The 26,156-nt window shown below is 34.2% G+C and overlaps 1 protein-coding gene across 7 annotated transcripts in view; it reads right to left on the reverse strand.

Annotated features, from left to right (window-relative positions):
• Positions 1-26,156, reverse strand: part of LOC148612450 (lymphoid-specific helicase-like) — a 92,568-nt gene that overhangs the window by 59,573 nt on the left and 6,839 nt on the right. For 6 of the 7 annotated variants that reach the window (XM_088593883.1, XM_088593881.1, XM_088593880.1 and 3 more), the window contains exons 2-6: positions 19,864-19,976; positions 18,461-18,483; positions 9,952-10,077; positions 4,763-4,942; positions 808-949 (exon numbers count right to left, since the gene is read on the reverse strand). In XM_088593883.1, the coding sequence (XP_088450009.1) occupies positions 808-949; positions 4,763-4,942; positions 9,952-10,077; positions 18,461-18,483; positions 19,864-19,921 (529 nt within the window). In that variant the 5' untranslated portion in view covers positions 19,922-19,976. Of the gene's footprint in view, positions 1-807; positions 950-4,762; positions 4,943-9,951; positions 10,078-18,460; positions 18,484-19,863; positions 19,977-25,408; positions 25,524-26,156 lie in introns of those variants that run through there. The other variant, XM_088593879.1, reaches the window with a different exon arrangement.

Genomic DNA, 26,156 nt, shown 5'->3' on the forward strand with positions numbered 1-26,156 from the left:
GTTTCCCTGCGTTTGCAAGCCATTTATTGATTAAAATACAGCAATGTACTCGATCCATTCAATGGGTCAGCTAAAATGTTTACATTTCCTGTTCGTATGCAAATCAGCTATTTCACTAAAATAATGGCGTAAAGTCCGATCATTTATAAAAAAGATGTTTTAATTTGCCAAGCTTGTGTATTGATATTTGACATCTGGAAACAGTTCATCAAGTGGATTAAAGGATTAGTGACAATTGGTTTCGCCTTTTAAATTGATCATTTGTTATTTGATAATTGATCAACAATGGGCCTGAGGACAGGTTGGCTCTCCCGTTATTGTGTTTTAACGCTCCACTGCACACAGGTGAAGAAGATATAATTAGGACGGTATGTTTAGAGAGAAAAATAAGAAGCTAGTGGTGGTTTTTCGTACAAACTATGAAATACAGGAAAATGGCATTGATGGATAAAACAACTGTCAAATAGCAGTAAAACTTTGTTTATTTCACAGATAACTGTTCTAAAAAATACAAAATGGCTCTATGTTGTCTTTTGTTGATGACTTTGGTTCTGATTCCTGAAAATAACAGACCTCAAAAATTATATCTCCAGAAAAAAAAAATGGAAACTCATTGTTTTGGTGTATACCGCACACATACCTCCTGGAACAAAGAAAATGTGTGCAGTATACACGGAAGAATACGGTACAAAGGATGAATTTATTTATTTCAGCATACTTATATATTAGTGTACCAAATGGTTATTTCTTCCAGAGATTCACTGTGCTGAACTCCATAATTGTATCAGAAATAATTCAAGTAAATACCCTGACTTTCTTCTAAATTTGGAGTGGCAGGCTTGCTGACCCTACTGCTTCTCCTTGGACCTGGAGACATCACGTCATCAGTACGAGAATCTGTGCTAGGTGATAATGGTGTGGATTCCTCAGAGTTCTTAGTTTCTTCTTCCTGGAGTAAATTATGCACAAAACTGTCAAGTCATGTTATTTCTACTGAAAACTGAAGTATTATAGAAACATTATGTTGACAGACCAACAGATAGATAGGGAGATGGACTGACAGGGTGATTTCTATAAACCCCCTAACATAGTTTGCAGGGTATAATAATAACTACTGTGAAAGTACTTATATTCATGGGTATCAATTTTTATGATTATAGGGAAAAGCACAAGTTCATGGATTCTTGAATTCTTGAATTCTCGCCTGTCATACAATTTAAAGTAAATAATCCTTTCATTGGGAATTAAACTTTATGGCTTACCTTACCCACGAAATTCCATGAAAATTGGTACCCCACGGACAATAGTACTTTCACAGTATTAGTTTCAAAGCTGATATATGTTTCACATCATTTACATTTAAACTAAAGGCTCCCATAAGTTAGAATTGCTCACTTGCTTAATTTTTTGCCTATCAAATGCAATAACTCTAACAAGTCCTTCATTTCTTACCTAATCGGACTTTTGTAGGCATTATCCTTAACATCATACCATCAACTGAAAGTTTTATTATGGTTTTAAAGATATTAGCTAAAAACTGCAAATACTGTGCAAGTACTTATAATCAAGGGTATCAATTATCACAATTGAGAGGAAAAGCACAAGTTTGTGGATTTTTGAAGTACCAAAATTTTCTCCTATATAATCAATATAAATAACCTTGGATTTCTCGAAAACTCGAACTGACTAATCGGTCTGTTCGGTAATAAATCTCAGAGAATAAACCTCACTAACTTGAACTCGTCAGCCATTTTGTCAGCTTGGGTAATAAAAGGTGTGAAAAACAGAAACCCTATCATTAATCAGTGTCATTTTAGTTAATTACAGGTAATATTTAAGTCATCACTAATTAGGTAGTTCTGATAAAACTGATTAAAGTTCAAGAATGTTCTGAAGTCGGTATGATGCAAATCGGATGAAAACAAATTATTTACCAATGAACCCGCACTCTGGACATTTTTAAAAGAAAATACAGCATTTTTAATGTCTGTAAATCAACATAATCTTCCAAAAGCGAATGAAAAAGATCCACGAACTATCACAACTTTGGAGGAAGTAAGCAATTTCTAACGACAAAGTCGAACTCGGACTGCCAATGAAAGAAATCCGGAAATATACGAACTTCAATTTCTCAAAATTCAAACTCGAACACATTTAAATGGTTCCTTGGAGTTCGAGCTACCGAGGTTTTACTGTATTTTAGGTTAACTGATTAATCATATACTGGGTTACAGGAAATGGCACCTTTATCCCTTTAATGTCCATTTTATTAGTTAAAGTGGAACCAGTTGAAAAAAAAATTTCGGCGACCAGATGCAGAACCGCATGGCCTATCGCCTGCACTAAAGGAGCTAAGCCTGGAATAGAACACTGAAATGTTGCATGTATGTCTGAAGAGAAAACTACGAAAAGAAAAAAGGAATATGACAAAGAAAAAAGTCCAGACAGGACCTTTATTGAGAAGTTGAAAGAAAATCGCCGTGATTGATGTACGACAAGAGCGAAAAGAATATATTTTATTTGTGTTGATTTCCAACTTACTCAGATTCAGGAGTAACAATAAAATGTTTGAACAATTTGACCAAAAAAAAAAAAAACGTCAGTGACAGTTTGTACTTATTTTCTGTACAGCACAGTTATTGACCATGTATAATCAATATTTCACCAGGATGCAGTTGCAGTTCGTTTTGCAAAATTAACCCAAAAGGAAGTCAATTCTTGCTTTAAATAAACAAAGGAGAAGGCAGCTGAAATTATCATTGATAATGTTGCTCAAAATCAAACAGCTAATGGCAATAAGGATGGCATGCCCAGTTAAGATGATTCAGATTCTGAAGATGGAAAGACATTCATTTATGAACAATCAGAAGGAGAAAATTCCTATTGTATTGCCAAGTTTGCTCCAGAAAAATAAATATTTCTCTAACTAGCTTCTTACTTTATTAGACACAAAAATGAACACAGCATAGTCTACCATCTAGGTGCAAATAAAATCAAGGTAGATAAATACCTATCGCAAGGAGCATTCTTTTCTGTCATATCACAAATCATACAGACATATATATTTTCTGTTAATTAATAGTATTTCAAATGTTGAAGTACAAATAATTTATTTAAATCATATCAAACGATTTTTTTGTATAAAAGTTAGAATGATAAAATTAAAAACATTATTTTTAATTAAAGAGTTGATAGCACTGGAGGTTTTTGATTCTTGTGAAAATTGTAGCATGAAAAATATTTCAAGTATTACATGATGTCAAATAAAATTGTGATCATACATTTGCATTATAAATATTTCTTTCTAATATGTATAATTCGAAAGTCAATTTATACTACTGATCCAACCTCACACACATTTACAAATTTTGTTCCATTACTCCCCTTTCCCCAATTTTAAACCTATCTAAAAGTTAATGTGCATTTACATTCAAAAGCTATATTAACAGAGTATTTATCCAACATTATAATTATACTTAAATAAAACCAATTTCAGATTAAGAAAATAATTTCCTTAACACACGATTTTCAAAACCCAGACATTTATAATTTTTGAATTTTCCTGCCAATTTTCTTGGTTTAAAACCACTGCTCTTAACCTCCTGTTTATCAATGGTAAAATATTAATGATAGGATGGATAATTTGACTTATAAGTGTATTAAAATGAACATGCTTAATACACTTTATGCTTTTAGACACATTAGTGCAAGAAATAAATCCCCTAAATGCAAATGTATTAATAAATATCTTTCAAGGCCAAAAAGGAGTCCCTCAAATCTTAAGTTGATAAGATTAGATCTTAATTCTATTTGCAGAAATAATAGAATATTGTTGAGCTGTTTAATTGCAAGAAACATATTTACTGGTTATAAAAGAGGTACTGAATGATAAAAAAGAAATTACATATGGACTATAGTTTTGTGTAATGTTCAGAAATAGTAGGGTTATTATTGGCTCAGTAATAGCGTATGTAAAGGTCAAAATATGTTTCCCCATTGGGTTTAAATGGCAAATTTGAGTGGCTGCAGCTATCTGAGCAAAACAAAAAGTGGATCATTTGTTGAAGGCATTGATGTTATTAACCCAATCAAGTTTCAAAACACTTGCCCCTGTCATTTCAGAGAAGTTGATCTAAATAAATTGGAATCAGAACCTTAAATGGCATCTGGCTGCAATATTATTTAATCATGTGAGTTGAATTTCAGGATGAGGAACAGCAGTTGCAAAGTGATGGCCTAAGCTCACTGGAACATTCGGTCCAAATGAGTGAAAAAACACTGAAAAGGTTAACAGGAAGTGGAAGTATCACAGACCTGAAATCACAATATGGAAACCAATACTGAAGTTGTGTACCAAATATCTAGTGGCTGAGAATAACGTTTTATGAAAAACCTCACATTTGACTTAAAATGTATAAAAATACACCAAGTAAGTACACAGGAAGTGGAAGTACCATAGATATGATATTATATCCCATGAATCAGGAACCCATACTAAAGCTGCGTCTGAAATATCTACTAGTGGCTGTGATTTATAGTTGCTGAGAAAAATGTTACAAAATACTTTCCCCGCCAGCCCACCCTACATTCACGAGTGCAAACCAGCAAAAAATATATTCTTAGGTGAGTTAAAATTACATACACCTCTGGCTATTTATTTACAGCCCATCTATAAAATATGCTGTTTTGGGCAGGTTATCAATTCTGACCTGGGTCTTAATGAGGAAAGACGATTTTATGGTAAATATTTAAAATTTCAAACCTGTTTCTTTTTATCTTTCTCATGTTTTTTCTTTGATCTTTCAGCTTTCCTGGCCTGTTCTGCCCTTTGTTTCTCCATCCTGGATAGAAGATACTGTGTATACAAGTTACTTTTACTTAATAAAAACTGCAGTCTCTTGTATCGCTGCTCTCTGTCTTCTGCAGCTAAATCTTTCCAGGTCTGAAAAATCAATAAGTTATTAAAATCCAAGTGCTGTACCAACTGAAGGCATCAGATTGTTGTTGTGTTCAAACAAGAGGATCCCAGGAGCCTGAATCGCTCACCTTGTTCAGTTTTGCCTTTCAAGGGCAATAAATTAAACAAATTATCGAACAATTTTGACTCAAGAAAACTTTGATAGGACTTATCATAAGGATCATTTCAGTAAATGAAAGTCTAAATCTATCATAGTTTTCAAGGCATTGGCTGAAAACTGTATAAAATTAAAAAAAAACAACAAAAAAACAAAAAAACAAAAAAAAACTGTCATTTTCCCCTGTCAAGGGCAATAACCCTTAAGAAGGTGTCTGACAAAATTTTATGTCTGACTTTTGTAGTCCTAAAAATAAGAATCATTTCAGCAATTGAAAGAATCTGGCTAAACCTAACAGTTTTGGAGATAAATGCGAAAAACTACTGTCTGACCCCTATGTTCTATTTTTAGTGGCAGTGGCCATATTTTTCAACGGATCAAAAAACCCCACTTCAATTCTATGCAGGATACCCCAAGGAACACTTGTACCGCGTTTTGTTTCAATTGGTAAAATAGTGTCATAGGAGAAGATTTTTAAAGAAATAACATTAAAAACAGCAAAAAACTTTGAAAAAGGGCAAGAACTCCAACATGGCTTAAAAGAATAAAATGAAAATTTGACCGCAGATAGATCTCATCATGCTGAACACTTTTACCACTTTCAAAATGGGCTAAACCTTACAATTTTGGAGAAATATGCGAAAAAATATTGTCTGACTCCCATGTTCAATTTTCAGTAATGGTGGCCATGTTTTTCAACAGATCAAAAATCCCCACATCAGTTCTATGCAGGATACCCCAAAGAACATTCATACTAAGTTTGGTTCCAATTGGTCAAGTAGTGTCAGAGGAGAAGATTTTTGAAAGAAATAACATAAAAAATTGCAAAAAAATGTTGAAAAGGGGCAATAACTCCAACATGGCTTAATAGATTAAAATGAAAATTTGACCGCAAATTGATCTCATCATGCTGAACACATTTATCCCTGTCAAAATTTGGCTAAACCTAACGGTTTTCGAGATATATGCAAAAAACTATTGTCCGACCCCTATGTTCTATTTTTAGTAACGGCAGCCATGTTTTTTGACAAATCAAAAATCCCCACAACAGTTCTATGCAGGATACCCCAAGGAACATTCATACCAAGTTTGGTGCCAATTGGTCAAGTAGTTTCAGAGAAGAAGAGTTTTGAAAAATTGTTAACGACGACGGACGCCAAGTGATGCCACTAAAAATGCAGTTGTCTCATAAACAACATTTTCTATATTTTCTATTACTTTTGTATGAATGTCCATACTAGTGTTCTTTTAATTATGTTATCTAAACTGGGTTTTTTTTCTCATATGAATTGGTATTAACAATGTTTATGAAGTAAAGCTGAAGAAGCAACAAGTACAACCTGCCAGTATGACCGTTGCATTGTTGTGTGAAGTTAGCTGTGCAGACGTGGTATCTGATATGTACCTCACTATGAATGGAGCCATCCAAAAATGATTAGTTTTTGATACACTTAAAGGACTAACAATTAATTATGGGCACATCAAATGGTTCAGACACTACATAAAATGTTAAATTAAATCAAATTTTCAAAATCACACCAAAAATTAAAAAATTTTTTTTCAGGTGAGACCCCTTTGGCCCCTCAATAACTAGAAATTTTTGTGATTTTTAAGAGGAATACAATGAAATAAAATTTGAGGTTGGACCAAAAATAAACAAGAGGCTATCAAGAGCCTGAATCACTCAGGCCACAATTAAAAATATATTTGTTTGTACTAACGTGCCTGACCCCAAAAAAATGGGGGCATCTCGAAAGTTTTTTTGGAGGAAAAAGTTTTGTTTTTTTTTATTTTTCAGATTTTTCATGTCTCCCCTCCAACTTTGTTCCATGTGTTACTTTTTCGGCATTTCTGAAGTCCTTGGTACTTGCCGGTGTAACCTACCATAACTTCCAAGTGGAAGTAGAAAGATGGACAGATTCACGTTGTCATCGTCTGTCCAGCTAAAATATACCAAAAACAACAAAATCTAACCATTGATTCAAAACAGACTTTATAGTTTTCCCACCAGTGCAACATGGAATGATGTTTTTTTTTTTTAAGAAAACTGACAGTTTTCTCGTAACCGTGTCCAATAAGCTCAACAATACTGTGTTTGAGTCTGACTTAGAGGAAGAAATTGGTGTGGTAAAAAACTTTGAAATGACTCTTAAGTACACTTTGTTCACTATAGTACGAGATGGAAATGACACACAAGACATTGTTTCCAACAATGACGCGAGACACAAAAATCTGAATGCACTTGACATGTTGATGGAGAATGCCCGACTTGGGTGTAACAAAGACCCTAAGAAAATAGGAACAGACAATGAAAGATTTACAGGTATATACATGTATCCTATCTTCTTTTGCTGAGAACATGTTCCTTTAGGATAAGGGAAACTGTCCACTTCTTAGTATAGCATAGACTCATCTCATACTGCCTAATCTATCTGGCCTTGTATGATGACTTGAACATTCTGGTTAGTGTAACCCCCTTACCCTTGAGTCCAGCATATAACAAAAAAAATTACTCCCTTCCGAGACAATTTTTTTCTAAGCAGAGGGTGATACTGAAATCAAGGAGGGTAGTTTTTTATTCCACTGAACACTTTAAATTTTGAAGTGTATTTAATAATAACTGCATTCATATCGCAATGGAAGAGGGAGGTTTGGAGCACCACAAAACCTTAATTAACCCACCATTTTGTTTGAAATACCATACCAAGTCACACCCATTGTACAAGATTTTCTGGTGGAATGATATCTAGTATCTTGTCATAAGTATGGTGGACTTCTTGGTTTTAGACGATGGATTCAACAATACTTGGTTTTTGGAATTAACATGGTATTCTGAGTTGAATAGGGATGATTGACTGCAGTATCTGTTTTTTCTTATTATACACGTTTTAACAGGCTATATAACTTCACGGTGTAGTTTTCCAGTTGAGCAATTCAGGCTCTCTTGAGCTTCTTCATTATTCACTTGGTATTTGTATGCCAAAACAATAAAATTGTGGCTGACATTAAGCATCACAGATGTTTATGTCTATGTCCTGAAATCTCAGTTTATTAATATACATGTTTTACTTCAAAGATCCATTTCTTTTAATTTGTTCATGTTCATAACTTGTTCATGTTCATAATTTGGGATCTATGATAAAGATAAAAAAAGTACCCATTTTACATGTATATTTTAAGTGCCATTTTAAATGTCTTTTTCAGCCAAAGATGAGCTTCACAATAAAGTGTGTGACTTCCTCAATGAAAACGATGCAAAATTTCCAAATTCTTTTTCTGAATAACATCCTAAAAGTGCAAAAATCATCAAATAAAGACCTGCACTTTAAGTGCATGATACGTCCATTGCTCTTTTAACTTGTCCTTATGCTTTTAATGAATTTATATGTCTAACTAGAAATCCTGTGAGCCCCCCCACCCCCTAAAAAAAAGTAAATAAAAAAGGCACAAAATATTTGTTACTATCAAGGCTACCTCAAGTTTAACTAAGTTTGTTACAGGGTTCGACATTAACGGTTGCCCGATTGCCCGGGGCAAGTAAATCGCCGGTCTGGGCAAGTAAAAACGACATCAAAGTTGCCCGACTGGGCAAGTGAAAAAAATATGTGCCCAAATTACATTATTTCTGATCATCGCAGCTCTAAAACATCGAAAATTACTTCTGTATAGTTCGCCGTTCTTCCCGACCTTGCTGACCTAGATTATCATTGGATAGTTTTCTGATTTTCCGTTTGCCAAAAATAGATCGTATGATATTAATGTCGACCAATCGGATGCGTCCAATTGTACATCTATTTTCGTTATCCAATTGAACATCGCGATTTATTTATGGAATTTCTTACTTTGGAAAACTGTAAGAAATCTGTATCGAAAACTTCAAAAATATGAGAGAAAAAGAGAAATAAAATTCTATTGAAGATAGTTATTGTTGTCCATTTGTTAAACTAAAGATGTGAAATAAAAACTCCTCACATGAATACTTGTAATTTCTTTGCTTCTTGTTTTACCCCTTATTCCCGCAAAAAATATGACGGCTTTTCGATTTATTTGGCTTGCAATTAATCAGTTCTCCCCAAGTGTCGAGGGAGTAAGCATGGCCAAGCAGGGGACACTTGACTGTTTTGGGGTAACTGGGGTCCCCGAAATTCCACAGAAAAATACAAAAGCTGACTATGTATCACTGTAATCGAATCTTAGAATGGTCAATTTATGTTAAACCACTGTCATCTGCATTATAGTTGAACAGTTTCTTGCCATCCAAGTCTTATTAAACAAGGGTTTCTGGTTTAAACACTATATAGTGACACAAACTTCCGGGCAAGTATTTCAATATTTCGGGCAAGTGAATCACATATGTCACTTGCCCGACTGGACAAGTGAATATAAAAGTTAACGTCGAACCCTGTGTTATCTCGATTTTTCACCCATACATTGTTCAAAACACTCTTTCTGACAAGGTTACCAAGTAATAGTATATAGATTTCGGCGATTGGTTTAAGAATTTTCACAAGTCCCCCTGAATCCCCTGTTGTGATTTTTAGGGGTCCCAAAACAAATTTTTGAGGTCAGTGACCTGGAGCTTGGGTACTAACATGACTAATGTCCATATTGCCGGCAGAAATCAGATTAACTTCCCCATGCTGGATAAATTTCACACCCAGGCCAATGATTCTCTTGTACATAATTAACAACCAGAATATACGATGTTCCCGATGGGTGGGTGTAACACTCACATTTCACACTGAAAAAGTCTGACTGACAGGATGTTTCACCAACTAAAACTTTTAAAACTCCAACTTGAGTGCTAGAGAAACAAAAGTCGCTGAGTGTAGTGTATCTCTGAAAAATAAAACTATACATGTCAACTAAACACTACCTTATCATGTTCCTGTCGAAGTTTTTCCTCTTCCATCTCTCCTTCATCTTCTAATGTCTTTTCTTCCTCAATCATGTCACTAGTAATTATAACTCCCTGTTGCAAGCCAGTTCCACCATCAACCTCCTGCATTGGTCATAAAACAAAATTTAGTCATGACTGAAAAATTCACATATGATACAACAATGCAAAGTGATCTAATCAGATTCACTTCTTACAGCACTCTGCAATGGTAGCCATAATTCTGATCCCTAAGACTTGTAGATTTCAATTTACACCATTATTTTTCTCCTGTTGCTTGTCTGATCAGATAAGTAGAGATAAAAGAACCTTAGTAAGCGCGCTCACATACCCCACGCGTCCCCATGTTGGATACTCAAGCAGGCCTTTCATTTAGAGGCGGTACCAGGTACTTTTATCCTTCTATACTACTGAAAGGCACCTCCAGAATTTAAATTTCATACACATTTATTTAACAAAATGATTAAAAGTACCTCATACAAAACCAAGAGTACCTGCATTGCAAAAAAAATAATGAAACCCTGCTAAAGTAGATTTGTTCGTAAGAGAAATACATGTGGAAGGACCAAAATAAAAAAGGAATTTATTTAACATTTAATTTAAAAAAGATTTTTGAAAATGATTTTTTTCTTGATCTTCTAAATTCTGTTACTCAGAATGGTAATTTCAGACTCCAGACTGTGCTTTTAGTTTTAATTAATCCAAATTAAATATCACCATAGCAAAACAAAACTTACACTTGACCTGTAACTCATCATAGTGAACTATCATACTAAAAATCATGTTATAATCTGCAAGTGTTAAGAAACAAGAGGCTCCCAGGAGCCTGAATCACTCACCTTGTTGAATTTTGCCTTTCAAAGGCAATAAATTAAACAAGAAGTTGTCCAACAATTTTGATTCAAGAAGACTTTGGTAGGACTTATCACAAGATCTTTTCAACAATTGAAAGTTTCCCTTAATCTATCATAGTTTCACAGAAAATCAGTTAATTCTGTAATTTAGCTAAGTTCAAGGCCCATAATTTCAGTAAAAATCATCGGAGGGGAACCAAACACAAATCTGTCCTGTAACTTATCATGGTGAATTTATATACTAAAAATCATGTCAATATCTGCAAGCATTTAGAAAAAAAGTCAAGAAAACTGTTATTTCTGTGAATTTAGCTTAAATTCAAGGCCCGTTATTTTGGTAAAAATCATTGGAGCAAAAAGAAAGTTAATCTTGACCTGTAACTTATCTTGGTGAACTAATATACAAAATATCATGTTATAATCTGCAAGCATTAAGAAACAAGAGGCTCCCAGGAGCCTGAATCGCTCACCTTGTTGAATTTTGCCTTTCAAAAGCAATAAACTAAACAAGAAGTTGTCCAACAATTTTGATTCAAGAAGTCTTTGGTAGGACTTATCACAAGATCTTTTCAACAATTGAAAGTTTCTTTTAATCTATCATAGTTTCAAGATACTGACTATAAACTATTAAAAAAAATGCCTTCCCCTTTCAAGGGCAATAACTCTTACAAGGAGTCTGAAGACTTTTGTAGTCCTAATAATATGGATCAATTCAGCTATTGAAAGAATTTGGATAAACCTAACAGTTTTGGAGATATAATATTAGCAAAAGTTTAGAAAAACGAGAAGTCCTGTTTGTCACAGGAGCCCCCGCCTCATTTGTTAGTAGTTATTTTTTTTTTTTTTTTGGTAAATCAAATGTGTCTGTAAGACACTAAAGATGCCCCCACTAGCTTGATTTGTCAATTTAGGAACATGTTTATTTTTGTATGAAGACATGGTTTACAGATTCAGAAATCCTTCCAAGACTTGTGATACTCATGCTTAGTTGTTTCAGCTCAATCCTTCCAAGACTTGCACTGACAAACTGTTCCAGTACCGTAACAGTACCGCAAAAAATTTGGGGATCAATTCGGGGACCAGAAATTCCGAAATATATGCATATCTACATATTGTATCCTGGCCACACAGTGTCATGAAACTCTGTTTGGTAGTGTCAGACTAGTTGTGATGAGAGAAAAAGAGGACCGATGGACAGACTGACGGACACATAAAAATTTTTAAAACCCCCAATAACAAATCCCTAACTTTGTTGCTTGGGATATACGTGTGACAAAAATTACAAAGTCTAACTATCACCCAGTTCCGTAATATTTCATGAAAATCAAGATCGTATGACCTTGTACGTCAACATTACCGTATTTGGTGTGTTTTGTGCACACTTTTTACCAAGATATTCATTTCAGAACATGGGGTGCATATAATATACCCATACATTGTTTCATCATATTTTTACAATTCCAAGATCGGTGCAAAATCAACCACCTCGAGGGAGTCAACATCAAATCAGAGACCACTTATGAGCTGCCAAACCATATTTATGGAGTTTTTGTCGACTTGTTACCTTTGTATGCTTAGATTGTCAATAAAATCTTACTGAACAAATGTATTGTTTTACCTTTATTTCCTTCCAAAAGAACACAGCAGATTATGCTTACAACCGCCATACTTTCGTTTTTGTGTATTGATTAACTATGGTTGTCACATGGTTACTGAGGCATAGCAAAGGGTGTCACTGATTAAGGTGCAGATTTAGATTTTCACCTGTTGATTTTATATCTAACAATCATTTGACATGTTTATTGAGGGGATTATGTAATCATGATGAAGATCTAAGACAATTAGTTTATATCAAAGGAGATTGTAAATTGTTTTGCCATGTGAATATAATTATATCTTAATGATGTATACGACTTGTTAACCATTTGAAAGAAGTAATTAAAATACACACAAGTTTCAACAATTTAATTACTGAATAACAAAATCATGCATAACAAAATAAATTCTATGACATTCTATCATAATTTTAAAGTCTCACATTGCACTTATATTTAGCAAAATGTCTATTTTAAGCAATGAAGTTGAAACACAAATTTTCCATTCACTGACATAGTTCATATATTGAGTACTGAGAGCGGTGTGTTTTCTTCATCTTCTTCGTTGTGGTAATACAGGTCGAGATTGTTGTCTTCAACTTCTGTTGTATTGTCTGCTGATGATGCAGTAAAGTCATCTTCTTCCCACACAACGTGGTCCTCTGTAGCATCCATGGTGTTTGAAATGGTACATTTCTTGAACGACTTCACAATTATCTGTGGGTCTAACTCCTGCCACGCCTCCAAGATCCAGGTGCATATTGTTGTTAATTCAGCTTTCCACATACGGCCTGTCGCTGTAAAGGAATGTCTTCATTGGTTTGTCGACATTGACGTCGAGTGGCTGCAGCATTGGTGTCATCTCCTCAGGAATAATGACCAGGTCCGATTACAGTTGTCCAAGCACATTGTCATTATTTTGTTGTCGAACCAGCCCTTAGGATGCACGTTGATGATGATCCCCTTGGCTTTGTCTTTCTCCTGAATACTACATACGGACGTAGTTTACCACCATCGGCAATACAGGCGAGCATTACTGTAAACCTGTTCTCATTGCCTGTTGTCTTTATGGACACTGTGTTTGCCCCTTTTGGTGCAATTGTTGTATCAGATTAGTGATTGAAGGTCTGTGGAGTTTGTTCAGCATTGCCTATTTGTGATAGGTCGTAGTCATTCTTCTTGGTATCCTGGAAGTCACTAATAGATAAGCTATTTCTATTCATAAACGCATAAGCCCAATCAACTGAACCACGGAACTGTGTGTCTGGGTCTGTCGGCTAAGCTAGGTGGATTGCCTTTAATCTTAGTTCTGTAGTCGAAATGCCTTAACCTTGCATACGAGGATCGGTAACCTACAGCAGTAATTGAGCTTCAAGCTATAGGAAATGGGGTTTACTGCCCGTCTGCCTTTTTAGTGTGTGGCATTTTCTGTAGCCTGTCTTTTTGTTTTCTCCAGGAACGAATGTTTGACTCACTGATACTGTATTCTCTACCCACGGCGCCATTGCCATGGGTTTCAGCATAGGCTATGACTTTGAGCTTTTCTTGAGCGGTGAACGACTGACGTACTAAACCCCTCTTCTGGGATCGAGAATTTGAAAGTTAATAGGACCTTTATTTGGTATCATTAAATACAAAATCTAGAGCTTGGGTACATTGCTCATAGAGCCCCAAAATATTTCCATTGGACAAAGTTGTTTGTTCAAAAAAACAATTTCGTAATTTGCACATCGTATTGGACTCTACTTCATAGTTATTGGATATTCTACTTTTTGAGAATATTGGCTTCCTTTTTTCAAGTGACTGCTATACCCAAGCCTTGGACATGAAAACAAAATAATCAATTTCAAATTATAAGTAAATTGTTAATTTATAATTTCCATAAATATTTTAAATGATCATTCAACTAAGGGTAACTTTCTTTTTTTATTCATTTTTTTTTTCAGTGAACTAATATCAAAATCTTTATCCAACGTAAAAACTATCAATTTTAAACAACCCTCTATGTACCCCAGATATATATCAGAGAAAATTCTGCATCTCATTATTACGCTTGGCCGAGCTATCAACACACGTGTTCCCTTTGATGACTGTCTGCATTGTTTGCTCCAACCCCATAACTGATTGTAGTAAAAACAGTCCTTCTTGAATTAGCAATCTTCAGAAATTTATTACTCTATAGAAACCTTTCAAGGGTAATCAAAACATATGTCCATGCTGACAATTTCAGCTATTGTCTATGTTACACATTTTTTACCCGAATAGTAAATGAATACACCTAAACACAGACAAAACAGATAAATACAAAAAGCAACAAAAACAATATTTTTTATTGAAATAAGTACACAAAACAGACAAAATGGTTCCTTCTATTGAAAAATAAAAGGTCAGAAATGTTCATGGTTCTAACAAGTTATGTGATTTTCACTGCGTACAATACATACATACATCGGTAATAAAGTTTTTTACATCAACTTTTAAAGGAAAACACACCCTTCACATTATACACAAATGTGCACTATACACACCAAAATACGGTATGTGTAGAAACATACTGCAAAAAATATTTTAGATATAGTTCAAAAACTACAGGAGGAGATAGCCTTACAAGCCATATAACCCTATTTCTGATGAAAATGACTTAGTCTAACTTTCACCAATTTCAGTAATATTTCACGAAAATCAAGATCATATGATCTTGCACACCATTATTATGTGTAGAAAGATCCTGCAAACAAATTTTAGATAAAGTTCAAAAACTACAGGAGGAGATAGCCATACAAGCCATATAGCCCTATTTCTGATGAAAATAACTAACTTTCACCAATTTCTGTAATATTTCCCGAAAAAAAAAAATATTGGCCCTGCACACCTTCATCATGTGTAGAAATATCCTGTAAAATATTTTAGATGTAGTCCAAAAACTGTATGAGGAGATTGCTGGACAAGCCATTATCAAGTGTAATCTGGAGGGACGGACAGATGAACGGGCAGACAGGGGTAAATTAATATGCCCCCCCCCCCAATTTGTCGCAGGGGCATAAAAAGTCTGAAAAACTGTTATTTCTGTGAATTTTGCTACGTTCAAGGCCCATAATTTAAGTAAAAATCATCAGAGTGGAAGGAAAGTTGAACTTGACATGTAACTTATGGTTAAAGCTGTGTAAGCTGCCAAATTTGTTCAGTTTTGATTCTACTGAAATTTGCTGATTCAATGAAATAAGTTCGTAGTAATGCAATTGAAGCAATTAATGTCGATAATACCTACAAAATAATGTGAAAACAATGTTTTCTAATCAAGGTCTGATCCAATTATTTTTCACCATTACTTCTGGAGATTGCCAACAGGACATTCACAAGGGTTAAAAATACTTTAACCTTGGTAAAAAAAAATAACAATAGTAGATACACAGGTAAGCACATGTCTTGTTTTCATTTCATTTCATCTATTTCTTGATTAGTTTTCAAATAAATAATGACCATATTTAAGCGGCATTATATCACAATACGTATATTTCAAAAGGATCCTTGAGTCCTTCGGTCTTCCTTGCCATTAAATAAAGTTAACTAAAGTTAATCTTGACCTGCAACTTATCATGGTGAACTTATACACAAAAAATCATGTCAATATCTGCAAGCATTTAAAAATAAAGTCTGGAAAACTGAAGATGGACTGACGGACAAATAGGTCAAAAACATTATACCCTACGCAATTTCACTGCGTGGGGTATAAATATGACCAACGTACTTTTTGTTACCAAAGTGGAAACGAAATACTGCTGGACCATTTCTGCTAAAAATGTTTCCCAAATAGAAAGTTCAAAACATTAGATTCAGTCCAGTAATCTCTTAACCAATTTGCATACACAGTTACCATCTGATATTTTAGATACTGATTAAATATAACCTGTACAAGATAGAACTTTTTTTGGTTAACAATTTGGTACAATTGGAAGGTCAACCTACCCACAGATTAATTAAAGAAGAGTAAAATTTTAACTGTCAAATTTTAACTAACTCTACCAATAATTGACAATATAGGTCTTATTTTGACGAACTCATTTATAGAGCTTTTTATTACATTTATGTTTGTGATGCCATAAACCCAAAATATGTTTGTGATAGTCTTTCTCTGAAGCCCAAGACTGCAGGTAAAAATACTGGAGGCCTTACTCTGCATAAGTCCCATCAACAGGTCAGTAATATCTTTATAAAAAAAATCACAAATATAGTTTGGGCCTTTGGTTTAAGAGGAATACCAGGAAGACTGCCATGGTATCATAAACATGAAAATAACAATCCTCAAACAAGTCAAACAAATCAAAAGTCAACAATTCCTCTATTATTGTCATATAAATTTGCACTATTGCTACTTACTTAATTGAAAATCAATCAGCCATTATTGTTAGCACTTTGTGGTTCAATTTCAAAGAGATCTATTCATTTTTGCTCATGTTACTGTCTTGAAACATGGAAAACACTTTTTCTGGACCCATTTGTACCCTCATTCCTACATTTTTGTTAATGGGTCTGATCACAACCCCAAAATCAATCTTATCCTCCCTTTAGTAGTATTGCATCTTGTGGTACAATATCAATTCAATTGTTCTCTAGTTACTGACCTGACTACAGATTAAACACTAACAACACTGTTAACAACATCACAGCTGATTACAGCATGATACCATTTTTAACAGCAAACTTGTTTAGATTGTATAAAAACCCTGAATCTACAATTTACAGGCTTTCAAGCAACATTTTGAAAAAAAATATGGCATATTTTTTGGTAGAATCCTACAAATAAAGGTAATTTAAAGGATTTTTTTAACAAATAATAAGGGTATCTGATCTACTCATCAAAATGAAAGAAAACAATGTGAATGTGCACCTTCACAGAGGTAATCCATGATTTCAGGAGATGCACAATGGGAATATACACTGTATAATGGAATTTCTGTTTAAGTTGTATCAAATTCAATTCAGTGGTAAGGAAAAGTAATGGATAAACAAGAGGCTCCCAGGAGCCTGAATTGCTCACCTGGTTGAATTTTGCCTTAAACGAGTTGTCCAACAATTTTGAATCAAGAAAACTTTGATAGGACTTATCATAAGGATCATTTCAGTAAATGAATGTCTAAATCTATCATAGTTTTCAAGACACTGGCTGAAAACTGTAAAAAAAAAAAAACCTGCCATTTTCCCTGTCAAGGGCAATAACTCTTATAAGAAGGCGTCTGACAAATTTTATGACTGAAGACTTCTGTAGTCCTAAAAATAAGGATCATATCAGCAAATGAAAGAATTTGGCTAAACCTAACAGTTTTGGAGATATATGCGAAAAAATATTGTCTAACCCCTATGTTCAATTTTTAGTAATGGCGGCCATGTTTTTCGACGTATCAAAAATCCCCACATCAGTTCTATGCAGGATACCCTAAGGAACATTCATACCAAGTTTGGTTTCAATTGGTCAAGTAGTGTCAGAGGAGAAGATTTTTGAAAGAAATAACAAAAAATTGCAAAAAAACTTTGAAAAAAGGCAATAACTCCAACATGGCTTAGTAGATTAATATGAAAATTTGACCACAGATAGACCTCATTAGCTGAACACTTTTACGCATGTCAGAATTTGGCTAAATCTAACCATTTAGGAGATATATGCGAAAAACTACTGTCTGACCCCTATGTTCTATTTTTAGTAATGGCGGCCATGTTTTTCGAAGGATCAAAAATCCCCACAAAAGTTCTATCCAGGATACCCCAAGGAACATTCATACCAAGTTTGGTTCCAATTGGTCAAGTAGTTTCAGAGGAGAAGAGTTTTGAAAAATTGTTAACGACGACGGATGATGACGGACGCCAAGTGACGGCAATAGCTCACATGACTTTCAGCCAGGTGAGCTAAAAAGCAGTACCCTAGCCCCTTCAACATTGGGGTAAGATAAGAAAAATTTGGAAATTTTAAGAAAGGGTCAGCTGGAAAAGCCGACTTGAATGTAACCTCAAATCATTATAATTTCTATGCAAATAAGTACTTACATCAGCTTCAATTTTTTTACCATCTGAAATACATCATAAAAACTAGATAAAGTGATGCCTCCGCATTTAACCTTCATACAGCTATATCATAACTCATAATTGTAAAAAGCACTTTGTCAGATGTGTTATTGTGTCTGTGAGACACAAGTGATGCCCCTGCATGTGGTTTTGAGTAAAACTCAGCGTAGCTGAACGAAACTTAAACTCAATTTGAAACTAGTCATGACAGACTCACATACCAAAAACCAGTCAAATATCTAAACATTTACAAAAAAAAAAGCAAAAAACTATTAATTCAATACAATTTTTTAAGTGCAGGGCCCATTATTTTGGTTAAACACAGCTTAGAAGAATGAAACTTATACTCGATTTGCAACTAATCATAACAGACTCATATACCAAAAAGCAGTTCAATATCTTGGAGGATTTAACCTTCATACAGCTATATCATAACTCATAATTGTAAAAAGCACTTTGTCAGATGTGTTATTGTGTCTGTGAGACACAAATGATGCCCCTGCATGTGGTTTTGAGTAAAACACAGCATAGCTGAACGAAACTTAAACTCAATTTGAAACTAGTCATGACAGACTCACATACCAAAAACCAGTCAAATATCTAAACATTTACAAAAAAAAAAAGCAAAAAACTATTATTTCAATACAATTTTTAAAGTGCAGGGCCCATTATTTTGGTTAAACTCAGCTTAGAAGAATGAAACTTATACTCGATTTGTAACTAATCATGACAGACTCATATACCAAAAAGCAGTTCAATATCTTGGAGGGTTTACAAAAAAAGTGCGGAAAACTGTTATTTCCATGAAATTTTTAAAGTCCAGGTTTTTTTTGGGTAAAACTCAGCGTAGCATAACGAAACTTTATCTCATTCTGTAACTAATCATGACAGACTCCCATACAAAAACTCAGTTCAATATCTTCAAGGGTTTTCAAAAAAAGTGCGGAAAACTTATGGGACAGACAGAATTATGGACGGAATTACAGATGGACAGACAGGTAAAACAATATGCCCCAACTTATCGTTACGGGGGGCATAAAAAAGAAAAATCACATCCACTGAGATGATAAATTATTGAGTCTGCACTTGCATATATGTACAAATGTAGGTGATCAAAAACTTACTTTGGAAAATTAAAAATCAGATAATCTACATGTATCAGTCAGTCATATAATATAGTCCATATCTTAAACAGCTGAGAGAGAATACTGGTAGCTTCAATTGAATATTATTTTTGTTTGTAAAACTAGATAATGTTATAATACATATAGTGTTCAGAGATGTGGGATGTGATCTAGAATTTAGGGTAATTAAATTAATAGCCTAATTCAATGTACTTTTGATGAGACTCCTTTTAATATTATACATGTAAACTAGAGAAATACCTTTTTCAACTTTCTTTGACTCATCCCTTCCTTCACTAGTTTCTTTAGTGGGTACCATGGCATCATCTGCAGGTTTATTTGGTGAATTCTTTAAGCTTTCAATTGTAGTAGCCCTGCAATGAAAATATATTAAAACTTACCAACTAATACAGTACTTAGGAAATACATGTACAATGCTTATTAAACAATATAAGACCAATATGTTGATAAAACATTCAATCATTGAGCAAGGACTAACTAATGATACCCCTGATTTCCATCACAAGATAAGGAAAATTTATGTTTTTCAGCTAACAGGAAGCAGAAGTCATATAAGTGAGAAAATCCATCCCAGATACATCCCTAAAGGAAGCTTGGTACTATGAAATTTTACCCACCATAAACTAGCTTAAGCTAGCACTTTCTGAGATATTTGCAAATAACAGCATTTAGACCACCTATGATCCATTTTCAGCGATGGCAGCCATGACTTTTCCATGGATCCAAGAATTTAAACAATCACTTTGTGCAGGATTATTTTCAATCAGTCAAGTTGTTACTGAGAAGATGTTTGAAAAAGTTTATGATGAGGATGGACACAAAGTGAGGAGAATAGTTCACATGGACTTAAGGCAAGGTGAGCTAAAAAAAAATATTTTCACTGTCAGGACGGACTTCAGTGACTTTTGGTTACTTCCAGGACATGATTTTTTTTGTTGATATAATAGGGAACCTAATTTTAGGGAAATATAAATACATGCAATAACCCTAGAGCTAACACCATTTCGCGGTGCTCGCTAATATCAAGAGTTGGTAAAGTCGTATTAATGAAGGTCAGACATCATGTATTACAGGCAACAGTATTGTGTCGGACCAACAAGATTTGTGTCAGTCCTGCAATTCTTGTTCAATCGAGTTTTATATAATGTCCTTATAAGGCTTTATGACCATAACTGTGGTTGATTTTCGATTGCAACATAAGCAGCACGTGACTTAGTAGGCGTGGCTTGTGTGTGTGTAAATTTCTGCCCACCTTAAATCATGTAAACAAACACACATAACATTTTGATGTGTATCAGCAGTTTTCAAAAACTGTCTGCAATGTTGTAATTATCAATTGGCTTTAGACACCTGTGGGGTCATGCATTGATTTGTTCACTGCTATCGAATGAGCAAACTAGCTTGTAGGATGCCATAAAGGACCTCAGGGAACATGCGTTTCCTGTCAATTTGTTTTTTTATCCCCACAATGCACAAATTGATAAAACAGCCAGCCGAACTGAAAAATACAGTGGAGAAATATACATTTGTGTAGTTTCATTTTTGAAATGTGTTTGGTGTGGCAAGTACATTTGAATATTACATTCATGTTAATTTATGTACATAACACAGGTGCCAACCCTTTTTTGATACAATCAGTAAAACAAAAGGCTCCCAGGAGCCCAACTCACTCACCTGGTTGAATTTTGACTTTCAAAGGCAATAAATTGAACAAGAATTTGTCCAACAATTTTGAGTAAATTTGACTCAAGAAGTCTGGTAGGACTTATCATAAGGATCATTTCCACAACTGAAAGTTTCTTTTTGATCTGTCATAGTTTTCAAGATATTGACTGAAAACTGTAAAAAAAAACAAGATGTCACTTTTCTCCTTTCAAGGCCAACAACTCTTACAAGGAGTTGTATGACAACTTTACTCCCTGAAGACTTTTTAAGTCCTAATAATAAGGATCATTTCAGCTAAAGAAAAAAACTTGGCTAAACCTAACGGTTTTGGAGACACATGTATATGCAAAAAACTATTGAATAACCCCAATGTTCTATTTTTAATAACAGCAGCCATGTTTTTTGACAGATCAAAAATCCCCACATCTGTTCTATGCAGGATACACCAAGGAACTTTCATACCAAGTTTGGTTCTAATTGGTTAAGTAGTCTCAGAGGAGATGAGTTTTGTATAATTGTTAACGAAGACGACGGACGCCAAGTGATTGCAATAGCTCACTTGGTCTTTGGCCAGGTGAGCTAAAAAGAACTGAGTTGTCCGAAATTTGGCACTTTTGTCAGTAGATATCATAAAAATTGGAATTGGGGTTAATCATGGTGGTAAGACTGGGGGCTGTCATATAAATTCATAGTGTATATAATTCAAGGACTCAACAATGTCATCCTCCATACTGGCAGATTCACTATGACGGAAACGGATCAGACACATCAAAAGAGTAAAAACCAGACCAGAACAGAATCTCCAGAAATAGATCTGTGATGTCCGCAACTTTCAACATCTACTATACTCGGCGTCACATAAATAACATACTGTTAAAATTTGAATAAAAATATTTTCTACGACTTTATTGACACCTACCGTCTTTTAAATTGTCTTAAATGACTTGCTCATTCGTTTAGCCAAACGGCTTCTCCCTGAACAAGTCGCTTTTAGCTTAAATCATGCGTAACAAATCCTTACAGGAAAATCCCATACTAATATCCGCCATGTTGGTTTCTACGGGACGATTTGTTTACAAACGAAGTTCCAAAGTTCCCGTCGAACTCCGGTGACAATCGTCTGCTTGATTAATTTCTCGGTATTGTACGTTGTTCGCGTAAAATAAATCCGAGATATCCGAAATAACGCCGAAATGCATTCTGGGTTCTTCGGTTTTTGGACAAACCATTTAAACGTAAACAACATCTCCTAGCAACCCGATCACTGTAAACATGGCCGACTTTTTACAATGTAAATATTGGCACCTAGAATTAAAATCTGACCGGAATTTAACGATTCAATGTTTAGGGAGAAGCCGTTTGGCTAAACGAATGAGCAAGTCATTTAAGACAATTTAAACGACGGTAGGTCTCAATAAAGTCGTAGAAAATATTTTTATTCAAATTTTAACAGTATGTTATTTATGTGACGCCGAGTATAGTAACTTCAGCGGCTGATAAAACAACTATCAATAGATTGTCAGAGATAATTGTTTCACCACTATTAACATGTTTTCAAAAGCTTTCCTTGAACTCCCAGCTTGGATCTGGAGCAGGGTTCTCAGTAGGAATATTACATGATGAGTCCTGGGACTCATCACATTTTGGAAAGATGAGTCCCAGATAAACTTGGTGAGTTCCACCCTTTTTCCTGGTTAAAAACCAATTCAAAACCCTACATTCATTACTTTAGTATGTACATCAGTACTACATACATGTACATGTATGTACAATCATACAAAACCATATCTCACTGCAATTATGCATGTCATCCATATTAAATTGTGTAAACTCAGTACTTCTTTTTTTATTTGAAAGCTAACTTATTCTGTTAGCTGGCTTCATGACATAATACCAAATATAATGTGTATTTATAATAGTAATGGTCTTGAAAGTTTCGATTTTCAAGACTGCAATTGATGTTGATTCATGTTGAAATTGATGCATGTACCAACAATGAAATAACAGGTTGATTTAAAGAACCCCATATTTTTATTGGCTAATGTGGAAACAAAAAAAAAACAAAAAATTATTGGTCATGCACTTCCCAGTACAGTTGTGGCTTAAAAGCTAGTTCATGATCATGCAAATTCTGGTATTGTGACTTACAAACAGCTTTCAGCTTTGTTGATTTATTTGTATGGCTTCAATTTGTTTTCACACTGAATATACATTGTGTCTTAATACACGTATATTAAATCATAAGAATTATAAAAAACTTCATTAAAGACACTTCTAATACTTCAGTATATATAATTAATCTTTTTTTAAAATAGGAAGACAAAAAATGTTTCAACAAAATATTGCAACTTTCCTTTTCTCAAATAATTCAAAATTAGACTTCAAATATTAGTTTTAATAAATTTGGCTTCTGTCTAATCCCAAGCTGTTTACCCCAAGCCATACAATCACCATTACTGTGTAAAAATCTATCAGCTAGACTGACCCCCTTTTTGGTACACATATACAAAATGACATGATGGGTTGGTTGTAATTACATGTTACTCAGGGCTCACGCTACTGGGCGATTCGAGGGAAAAAGTCGCCCTGGAGTCGCTCACTTTGCACCCAGACGACACAAAAAGCAAAGTGAAGTCGCCCTCTCATTTTCAGACATCACCCATGATCAGAACTGTACTCCGTCTTTTAGCGGTATTTGACCAGAGTTATCTCTCTTCCGATAACCATTCAAACAAAAATGGCACTCGTTCAAGAAAATAAACTGTAAAAATTTTCGAAATCTATCGAATTATCGGTTACAAGCAAGTATTTTAATCAGCTTTTTGTTTCAAACTTTCAAGACAGGATGCAGAATGAACATTCTTTACTTCAGCTTACGGTAACTCATGTTTTACCATTCAAATTTCATTACGAAACATGCAAATTTGTAGTACAGGTTCTTTGGACTTAAGTTAAATTTATCTCAATAATTCAACAGAAAACCTGTAGCGTTTCTTTTAATCTTTATGATTCATATCAGATCAGTCAATTCTCCATTTCGACGGAACATTTCTTAAGCTTGAGACGAGTTCGTACCAACCGCTACAGCCTACAATACGTGTCAATAATTGAATAAAGTTTCAGTCTTGATTTGTCAGTATTACGTTTTTTCCATGATTACTGATACTCTTGATCAACTTATATCAAGAGACTGGATATTTTGAACAAGAAATCATAGTGGATTAAGTGGGATCACGAAAACAACAAAACAAAATGAAAATTCCAACAGAATGTCACTGCCTGAAATTTTCTATTCCAGTGCTGCTAAAAAAAAAAAAAAACCCAAAAAATATCACTAGGACAATGCAATGCAAGAAGCTTTGCTTTGCTCAATCATATATTAATTTTGCTGTAATAAATTTGGTAAGGGGTAGGGGTATATATTAGAAATTAAATTTCATGAATATACGATAGTCAATCATTTAGTCAGCAGGCTGATTTCATTTTGTCCAAAATATTTAGTTACTTACATATGTAGCTTAAAGAAAAAGTAACATTTATCTCAATAAAAGAAAATTAATATATGAAAATGCTTGCTTATATTGTTTGCATGTAAGTAACATATAACCCATATAATTTTTAAAAGCATTAGTAAATGATGCATGTATGGGTTCACTTCTCCTTGTTCATCCCCACTTCTCTTCCTAGTGTCTAAAGAAGTCACTTCTTGCTGTTTTTTTCAAGTAGCTTGACCCCTGGTAACTATTTTGAAAATGGTTTTCCAAAACTGGATTTTTCTTTGATTTTCTGTTTTTAAAAGGTCTGAAATGTGTAACCCTAAATTCCGTTCCCAAAATCAAAGTCCAGTATTTTTGTAACATGTACAATTTCAATGCATATTTGAAATTAGAACATCATAATATTATCAACATATTCTTGGACAACTAATAAAAAATTGCAATAGACTCTAATTGTGCAATTTTATTTTTCATTCTGGATATGATCTTCTCCATTCTTTGCAAGCTCAACACAGCCACAGTCATTGTTTCCTCTCTTCCTAACCGCTGCAGTCAGGCCTTTGGAAGTTCTCCAACATAATTCAAAGTCAAAGACAATGGGATAAAATTGCGTAAAATCTTACAAATTTTCCAGACTTGGCAAGATTCTTGCATTTTCTGAGAGGGCTATCTGCAACATCTACAGTGAATTTCAAAACACAGCTTGCAGTCTTTGTTGGTACGGGCATTGGTGCTAGGTACAGTACAGATTTCAAACTCCCACAATTCCTTTTGAAAAGAAAATTAATTACTTCATATCTTTATCCAAAGTCTTAAAATGAAGTTTTAACCTCTAAATATTTTCAGAAAAATGTAAAATTCAGACGTTAAAGTGAGAAATAGTCAATTATTAGTTTAGTACGGTAACTTCAGGTTCCACATTTTACTGGTTAGGGAGTAGTTCTTGCCAGCAAGTACATGTAATTCTACTGATACTTTGCTCTCTAAAATAAGATATCAGACAACGATTTTCATTGCTGAATAAAGTTTAGGAGAGCAGATTGGGGAGTATTGCTTCTATCTTGAAAACAGTGAAATATACTCTCTGACCAGTTAGGCCCTTTGAAATCGGAATACCAATCAAACAAGAAATATTAGAAAAATACAGAGCATTTTCTTGAGCAGGAATGAATTGAAAGATTTTTGCATATACATGTATCATCAGTGTGGGAAACCATTTTTTTCCAACTTGCCATTCTGGCTAGCAGAATATTGATCTTGCTAGCCAAATAGAAATTCAACTAGCCAAATTTGGGGGTTTTTTTTGTCTGTACTATCATCTGTTTTCTCTTGGATTTGACTATCTTCTGTCCTTCTTTTTCTTTCTTCAAC

Source organism: Perna viridis, chromosome 7 (assembly GCF_037379345.1).
Source record: "Perna viridis isolate PV_CMFRI_1.1 ecotype Kerala chromosome 7, ASM3737934v1, whole genome shotgun sequence".
In the NCBI taxonomy this organism is placed as follows: domain Eukaryota; kingdom Metazoa; phylum Mollusca; class Bivalvia; order Mytilida; family Mytilidae; genus Perna; species Perna viridis.